We start from the raw sequence: 9,667 nt of genomic DNA, 5'->3' as shown, positions 1-9,667 counted from the left end.
GAAAACCGACCAACTCGGGTCGAGTTAATTGGGTTGGTTGGTTTCATCAGTTTGATAAATAAACCTAACTGAAATTAGTTAATATCATTTTTGTATTATAAAACATTTATTAAAAGTAGTATATAAAATATGAATAATTATTAATTATTTAAAAAGTTAAAAATATAAAACAATTATATACTCTTGTGTGTTTCTATTAGGGTCATTTATTAGAACACACTTTTAGGGATGACAATTTCCCCATCCCCGACGGGGACCTGACTTCCCTGACCCAATGGGGTAGGGGATGGGGATTGTTTTGGCAGGGCAGGGGCGGGGGCGGGGACGAGGATTAATAGGAATCCTCGATCGAGGTCAGGGTCGGGGATGGGGATTCAGGTCTGACTGAATGAAAATTTATTAAATATTTCAATCAACAATAATAGAAATTTACCATGTGATTGATACTCAATATATCATTTTGATCATTTCTATCATCAAATTGAATATTGGGTTGACGGGGACAATATTTTCAAAACTAGATCAAACCAGATGATTAGACCAAAAAAATTGGGTCGGACACCGTTTCACCTCAAAACCGCTTTTTGTCCAAAAATTGTTTACTTGGTTAGTGAACTGTTGACCTGGGCAGTCAAACCATCAACCTGGACAACAATTTTTGTCCTTGTTTTGTTTTTCTAATTTTTTTGTCAAAGCAAGTCATCCGTTCGGACCAAACAGTCGGACCATTCGACCCTAGAATGGATCCCTATCTAGTCCAATTTTAAATACCGTGGACGGGGAGTGGGTGCCTTGCCTTGAGCTTGGCTTGGTGTGCGGCATGGCTTAGCACAAGGCCCAAGGCCCAATTCATGGACCAGCCCAAACCACGGCACGACACGGGCTGTAGGCCGTGCCAAACCGACCCTCCAAATTATCCTAGAGGAGGGAGGCATGGCCCGGGATGCCTCGTGGGCCAGCATGGCACGACTAGCACTTTGAGCGGGCCACATGCGGTTCGTGTCGTGCCGACCCAGCACAACCCAATTTACACCTCAACTTGAACCCACCCAATACTGGGGACGGGATAGGGAAATTCGAGGATTCTCCATCTTTGATGAGAAGTGGGGTGCCTTGCCCCTAAACTCGCCCGACATTGAGTGGTTATCTTGCCCTGAACCCACGTGACACTGGGGACGGGACGGGGATGGAGTAAAGTGTCTTGACTATGGGGCAGGGAAATGGATGGGGTGCCCTGCCCTGAACCCACCCCGTTGTCATTCCTATATAATTGTTAATTACTAGTGGAATTAATAAAAATGTTAGATTTTATAATTATTATTATTTATTTAAAGTTAATCAAAATTTCATTTAAAAATAATAAAAAGAAAAAAAATTATTAAAATTACTATAAATTATTAATAAAACTAAATTTATTAAAAAATATTTGTTTATATTCAATTAACAAAAATTAATTTTATAAATCAACATTAAATAAAAAATAAAATTATTAAATCTTTTAGATTTTTCCGTGCATCCCTGCTAATTTAATTTATAAGTGGGGCACACACACCCAAACCATCATACTGAATCTAATGGGTGGGCTGCATTCAGTTGTTCGTGCTCGTTAAGCCCGACTAAGGTGTAATATTTACCTTATTCACAATCTTTTGAGTTGTGCATTTATGTAAATTAAAATTTTAGGTGTAGGGAATGGCCATTTCAAGGGAGGTGTAGGGAATGGCCATTTCCTCAAATGGGAATTAGAATAAAAAAGAATAAGATTTTTTATTTCATTCCAAGGGAGGGGTAGGGAATGGCCATTTCCTCAAATGGGGGAATGCCAGTTGGCCCATTCTGATTTTGAGAATATCTTCCCATGAAAAATATATTCAAGTACGGATATATTTCTAATACACGGCTGTAAAATACTGTAAACACAATGTAAATATGGTATTGTGGGGACTGAATCCGATCATTTGTAAAACATTTCAGGTAAACAATGCACTTGGAACTTTGGAGACCTAATAACTAGAGCCGAATGTGGGTAAATGGTTCAATTATTCGGTTGGCCAATTCACCCGAGAAACCGTGAAACCAACTAATTTTAGGCTGCATTTATTTGTTGTTTAAATGCTCAATCGGTACATGAATGCAAGGTTTTTAAAACTTATCCAGAGAACTAACCTGATGATGGCAGATTTGGCCCTCCAATGACATTGTGATACGTGGCATATCGGAACAACTAGGTGACATCCAGAATCATTTAGGCAACAACTTGTCTTAGCCAAGATGATGGTGTCCCAACTGGCGACCTGGCACAGGCGTCGACCTAGCGACCTGTGAGATGTACTCATCGAAAAATTCAGCATGCATATCCCAACACTCCCACGATCCTTGGAAGTTGGCTCACGTACCGAACGATCCGGAGGGTGGTCAACGTTCATGGCGGTTGCCTCCGAGAATCTCGGAACACTTAGGAAACCTCTCGAAAATTTCGGATATGGTGCGTTACGCCCACGCCAAACAATGCCTATATAAAGGCACCAACCCCAATGACATGATGGGGGCAAATAAGCATATTCCAACTCTCATACTTTTGTGATTTTTAGCTTGCAATCTACTATGAGAGTACTAATTTAATCATTGGAGCGAACTCGCCGGGTTAGCCACCTCGGGTCCTCTGACATTGATTCCTTGTAGGTCTCTAAAGAACTACGAACCTCAACAATCAATATAGTTCGCCACCAGTTAGCTCGACACTCTAATCAACTTGGCCCTCTGGTCGGCTCGTCACCTAATATGCAGCTTGGCCCAGTCAGTTTGGCACCTAACCTGCCCAGTTTGGCTCAGTCAGCATGGCACCTAATTTGTCCTTAGCTCGGCATCCAGGTCCTCATCCAGCAAAAGTTCTTCACTTCGGCCTCTAAGTCATCGACCACTTGGAAGTAGACCAAACGACGAGGTACTTAGCCCAAAAAATTGATTCATTAGAACTGGTCAGGGGTCCGGTTTCTGGGTTGAATAGTCTGATCGCTCAAACCGAATAATCGGTTCATTCTGACAAAAAATTAAAAAAAAAAACAAAAAAATATCAAAATCATTCAAATGGTTCGAACGACTACCCAGATCAGTGGTTTGCTGACCAAAATCAATAATTTTTGACAAAAATCCGATTTTGGGGAAAAACAGAACCGATCACCTAATCGGTCCCGGGTTTTTCGGTCCAGTTTTGAAAACCATGCATGAATGTACTCTAATTTAATTTTACAAGTGTTTGATGAATACACGTCTGTAATGGCACTATTACAACTTTTAAGACATGCTTATACTAATCATTGATACAAAATTTGTATCAATATTTTGGATATAAGTTTTGGATTCATAGTTGGTTAATGCAAAAAGGTGGATTTCGATCTTGGTAGGACTATTTGTAGTTTTGTACTAATTTGATTGGAATACAAAAGTTATTAGTAAAAAATTAAACCAGTTTGTATTTATGAACCAGTCACACGGAATGTTTGAACCGTACATATTTGTTTTTGCACGGAATCTTGGCCAGCCTGACCCACCCATCCACCCCACTCCACCCACTTTGTATCTTGTAGGTTGCTTGTTCAATCCAAAACTCACTTAAAAAACGAGTTGGGTATTTATTGTTAGGACATTGATTTGTCCCTTAATAAAATAAAGGAGTAATAGCATATAAGGGCAACTTTGAGGTTTAATATTAATAAAAGTAATATATTTAAAAAAATTTCAAGTTAAGTTTTTAAAAATAATATTAATAAAGGGCAAAAATATTATTCATTTTTTTCTTCTTGCCATTTGTTCTTTAGAGCCGCCGCCCGCTACTACCCGCCACCACCGTCCGCTATTGCCTGCCACCGCCTCCTCCCACCTTCGCTTTTGCCTCCGACAACATTGCTGGAGGTTTCCGGAGGCAAAGGTGGCGGCAGTGGCACTAGTGGTTTCTCTGTCCAATACCGCCACCTTTGCCTCTGACAACGTTGTCAAAGATGGGTGGAGACAGAGGTGGCGGTGACAGCGAGCAGAGGAATGACCACCAGTGCCACCGCCGCCACCTTTGCCTTTGGCCACCTTCGACAACATTGCCAGAGGCAGAGGAAGCAACGGGCGGCGGTGGTGGGTGGTGGCGGACGGAAGCTCTGGTGAACAAATGGTAAGAAGAAGAAGATGAACAATATTTTTGCCCTTTATTGATATTATTTTTAAAAGTTAACATATTTTTATTTTTTTAAATATATTACTTTTATTGATATTAAGCCCCAAAAGTTGACCTTATATGCTAGAAACCCTTAAATAAATCCTAGATGATGACTCAAAACCGTAGTTGACCTGGACGATCAGACTATTTGGATTGGGAATAGTCCAAACAATCGGTTCTGTTTCACATTTAATCCATTTTTTTTTCCAAAACTGTTTGACTTGATCAATGACCCATTATTCGTAACAGTTGAACTGCTGACCCATTTGACGTGGACAATAATTTTAGCCATTTTTTAATTAATATTTTAATTTTAAATTAAAACAGGCCATCCATTCAAACCGCTGACTCATAAACCGATGGTCAAGCACTTCTAATTCCACATTGATTTTTAAAACATTCTTATATAGAACTAACTCTATCCACCTTTATATTTATCTCCAGGTTCCAATATCTCCCAACCCGACCCAAAACATTTAAGGTCCTAATTTTATTTTACATGCAAATCAATCACACCTTATGGCTGTGTTTGGGTTGATAGAAAATAAATGAGAAATAAAAAGTTAAGAAAAATTTATTTAAGAGTTTTTATAATTTTTTAACTTTTTCTCAAATTTCTGTTACTTTTTTATTTTCTATCAAACCAAACAAAACATTAATCTGCAAAATTTATTAATTTCTGTTACTTTCTTATTTATGATCCTTTGCACTTTACCAACTACGTACTTCACAAGCCAAAAGTATCTCCACGGTAGAACTCGGAGGTTTAGTTAAATTAAACTGCCTTTGGAATGTTTTGTAGAAATCTTGTTATGATAAATTTTAAGATTTTAAGAATCACTTTTTAAATTTGAATTCATGAAAAGGGTTGGAATTAATTTATTTTGGCTCGTATTGAATCTTCAGAAAAGAATTTCATTCTTGAAGTAGTGGTTCTTTGGAATAGAGTTGTAACCAAACATAGCTAAGCTAGTCATAGAAGAGAAGTTTGTAGTGATTCTTTGGCGAAGAATTGTAGTGATTCATTAGAGATTAAATCCAATAGATTTGAGCTTCTCACATTGGAAAATTGCAAGTTTTGTTTTGGGTTTTTTATCAGGAGTTGACTTACACTCCTTAAATAAAGAGATGAGAGTATGGAGGCTTGTTACCCTGCAATGCACGTGTGTATGTGCAGGGCAATGAGGTGCTTTAAAGGCACACTTTGTTTGCACTTTACTCGCACCCGCGTGTGTGTGCAAATGTTTGATTTTCGCCCAAGGCTTTATTGTATCCTGTGAACGGATTTGCCTCTAACTCAATAGCAAATTCAATGAAACTGAGTGGGGAGCAAATAACATTATAAAAATAGCACACCTCAGAGCTTCTCCTTCAAGTTTTAGTGACCCCATTTCCTGACAGTTATGTCTTATTCAACTTCGTATTTTCACCACTTCTGGCAGAAAGTGAAAATCAGGTTGGACTTGGAATGACTTACGATTCTGCATGCACCTCTTCTTTTTGAAAGAAGTATATACTATATAATTCCTACTATTCAATTCATTATGCACTTGTAACACAAAGAACTATTCAATTCAGCACCAGTTGATTGATGGGCTTATGGGTGGTATTTATTATACAAGGAGAAGAGCGAGAGGGCTATCTTACGCCTAGACCAATTAAGTCATTTGTTATAATCCTATCCAGTTTTTGTTTGTTTAACTTGTTGATTTAGGGTCAATTTGGCAGATTTTTTTTTGGAGGATCTTCGGTTAGTTCTAATAGTCAAAAGACAAATTGAGCTTTTGCATGAAGATCTAAGCAGTCTGAAGCTAGTTTGACAGATACACATATTTTCATGCACCTTTCTATATCTTTCCGTGTGAGAATAAAATGCAAACTATGCAAAAAGCTTCATTTGGATTTTTCTCAAAATCAGCCCAAAATGGGCTTTTAGTGTCTTTTCGCGTTTCAACTTTTGGCAGTTAGATATTCCATGAATTAAATGGGAATAAACAAAAAATCAGTCTACCCTACTTGTAAACAGCCAAAAGACTGCCCGAAAAGACACATCAAATGGGCCCTTAATGACGCTAGATCATGGTTTCTGTTCCTTAATTATTACCTACCTACATATGGGTTTAAACTTCTAAGGCCATCCTTATAAAAAATCATATATTAGTATATTTGATGAACTGTAATTAGTAATTACTTCTACTTATTTTTCGCAGGAAAACTTTCAACTTTGTCTAGGACAACCTTGCATGAACTGAATGAAATATGCATTGGAGTGGGAGACAATCTTATGCTTACAAGGATGCATGACATAGTGGGACGCATATGATTGTATTCTTTAATTCATGATTTCTACCTTTTTCTCTTAGATGTTTAACCCACATGGCACATGCACTTTCTGTTGCATGAGCAGTTTCAAGAATTACTCTAAATTTCCTTGATTTCCCTTTTGATAAAATGAAGATGTTTTGTATGATGTGGTCACCATTTTTCATTCTTTCTTTTATTTTTCCCACCTAATTCCTTAGATTAACCGATAATCTCAAGACTTATCTCACTTCTCTCTATGTACAGTGATCACCTAGTGGCTAGAGCACCTTACCAGGAAAATTTCAGAGATTGGATTTTGCCCTGTCTCCAGATTTTTAAGCAACTGGGTTTAGCAGAGCAATTTTGGTATCCAAGGTCTCTATTATATGGTAAAACCCCAAATCCTTTTTTCTTAAATGATTTAATAATAATCTAGTTGATCACATGTATAAAGGGAAGGAACCTAACAACAGATGGTAAAAAGGTGCAGCATTGGCTTGTGATATCCCACCAGACAGGTTGAAATTTGCAGCCTAAAGCTAATATTAGTCTAATAAATGGAGGTCAATGAAAGTTTCCCCATAATAAATTAAGAAGATTGTTAACTGAAAGAAAGCCCCACCAATTAAAGCAAGGAATATATTCTTTTTGCAGTGTAAAAGTGAAGAGAGAGAGAGGAAAAGATGAAAAAGGAAAAATAATAAAATTAGGTAAATGAAAATAAAAGCACCGATTAGACCGGGAAGTGCTCCTCTTCTTCTCTTCATAAACCGTTCCACTTGCATTGCAAGTAACAATATTGCCATTGCGGTTGCCTAAACATTTCATGGTGGCGACTGGCGAAACGAAACAAAAGAGAACGCCGCTCTCTACCACTCTCTCCCCTCCTCTCTTTCATCTTTAATTTACTCGCATATATAGCCATAAATACTTGAACCAACTCCGCCACATTCAGATTTCAGAGAGAGAACTAAATGACTCCGACTCTCTCACGTCTCCTCTCCTTCCTTCTTTATCTTTCCATCTCCCTCTCCTTTGCAAGTACCGTCTCTCTTTCATTATCTCTCTCTCTGATCGATATTAAGTATTAGCAACAAACTGACATTGTTTTTATATTGGTGTTCGATTACAGATGGGATTCAACTCATAATTGTAAATAACTGCAATGAGAGCGTTTGGCCCGGGATCCTTGGTACTATAGGCCAGCCAACCCCCAACGACGGTGGCTTCCATCTCAACAGTGGCGAGGAGTCTGTAGTCGACGTACCTGATAAGTGGTCAGGGAGGATATGGGGTAGGCAGGGGTGTTGCTTTGACGAAAACGGCAAAGGGTCGTGCGAGACGGGAGACTGTGGAGGCCTTGTGAATTGCAGGGGAATAGGTGGAGTGCCTCCGGCAACAGTTGTGGAGATGACGCTCGGAACTTCCAGTTCGCCCCTACACTACTATGACGTGAGTTTGGTGGATGGATTCAACCTTCCAGTGTCAATGGTTCCAGTAGGGGGTGGGGGTGGTGGCATTGGGTGCGGCATTGCGGCGTGTGAGGCTGATTTGAATGTGTGCTGCCCGTCGGCGTTGGAAGTGAAGCGAGGAGACAGGATTGTGGGATGCAAGAGCGCTTGCGTGGCGATGAGATCGGCCAAGTACTGTTGCACTGGGGACTATGCCAATCCAAATGCTTGCAAGCCCACCATCTTCGCTCATGTCTTTAAGGCCATCTGCCCACGGGCCTACACCTTTGCCTTCGACGATTCAACCAGCCTTCACAAATGCAGGGCGCCTCGTTATCTTATTACCTTCTGCCCTCCCACTCCAAATCAGGCTTGACTTGACCACATCACATGTATGCATGAAATTAAGAAATTTATTTATTCTACTAGTTGTTTTTCTTTCAGGGCCGTTTCGTTTCTTTATTATGCCATCTCAAGTATGGGACGTTTTAGTTTATTAGCTTCTTATTGTTTGTCATTTGCGCGCTAAAGATGTTTTACACTTTGGGGTCTCCCTCGTCCCTCCCCCATTTTTACTAGAATTTATTTTTATCTTGTGCTGTAAAATTAAATTGGCCCAAGGGAATCTTTAATTCTGGTGTTAAAACTAAAACATCCGCTATTAACTCCTGTATAGACAGACCAATGGAGTATATACCAATACCGATACCATCTTTGAATCTCAACAACTCGATCACAAATACTCCCAAAGTTAAAAAAGATGTGCATATCCATTAAGTAAGCTATTGTAATAGCCCTGCTCTATTTCCTCCTCTCTAAAGTCTAACCTCATGTCACTCATTAAATCTTCCAATCAACAACATATTGCTCACAGTGCTGCTTCCTAGTTTCCGAGTCTTCTAGAAGTCAATTACCCTTTTTTGACCTGAAAAATGGTGCTGTGGGGGTGGGGTTGCTTAATCTCATCAATTCGCAGCTTACCTGCATTGCATCTACCTTTTCTCTCCATTTCCATGTCAATACTACCTACCAGTAACAAAAGATGAAGGCAAAATATTCAACCCAATACTCTTTTTCTATCTGAGACAATTACACTGACGATCAAAGACTCATTTTCTGCTCTTGAACAAAAAGCAATGTAATGCTGGATTATAGGCCACCACACCCCTTTACATTGATAGAAAGGGAACCACCCAAAAGAAGATTCCCACATATCTAACGCGAAAAATCACCAAATTAATAGCACTATAAGACAGTATGCTAATCTGTGCTTCAAGAAAAGGGAAATTTTGGGTAAATGAGAAAACTATAACTTTTTTTTTAACCAAATTTTGCCGCTTTTGAGATGTACAGTACAAATACATGCAAAATAATACAAAATATAAGGCTTTGCACTCTACATATTTATATTTGTACTCTTTCCAAACTAAGCCCAATGGGACAAATTCGACAGATTTGAAGTATTGAACTATTCATTACCAAAAAAAGTATTGAACCATTGATCAATCATGCCCAACAACTTCCTAACAGTTGAAAGAGACTGATAACGGAAAACTGGCCTTAGTCACATCGAGCAACCATTAAACCACTTGCTGTAACAACTGAGACCATTTGCTGTAACAACTGCTGATATAGTGAACTGTTCTATTCTGCTGTAACAACCGGCAATCAGAAAACCAGGGGTACTCATAAAATATTGCCGCTC

At 38.9% G+C, this 9,667-nt stretch overlaps 1 protein-coding gene across 1 annotated transcript; it reads left to right on the top strand.

The window, feature by feature from the left end:
- Positions 1 to 7,279: 7,279 nt before the first annotated feature.
- Positions 7,280 to 8,594, top strand: LOC148868729 (thaumatin-like protein). The gene is made up of 2 exons (XM_088968013.1): positions 7,280 to 7,552; positions 7,644 to 8,594. The coding sequence occupies exons 1-2, from the start codon at positions 7,486 to 7,488 to the stop codon at positions 8,336 to 8,338; spliced, it is 762 nt and encodes a 253-aa protein (XP_088824139.1). The 5' UTR covers positions 7,280 to 7,485; the 3' UTR covers positions 8,339 to 8,594.
- Positions 8,595 to 9,667: the final 1,073 nt, after the last annotated feature.

This window comes from Nelumbo lutea, chromosome 2, assembly GCF_056320005.1.
Source record: "Nelumbo lutea isolate HS-2025 chromosome 2, American lotus-T2T, whole genome shotgun sequence".
Taxonomy (NCBI): domain Eukaryota; kingdom Viridiplantae; phylum Streptophyta; class Magnoliopsida; order Proteales; family Nelumbonaceae; genus Nelumbo; species Nelumbo lutea.
Note: the sequence above shows the minus strand (reverse complement) of the source record. Positions and strands in the feature narration are given on the sequence as shown.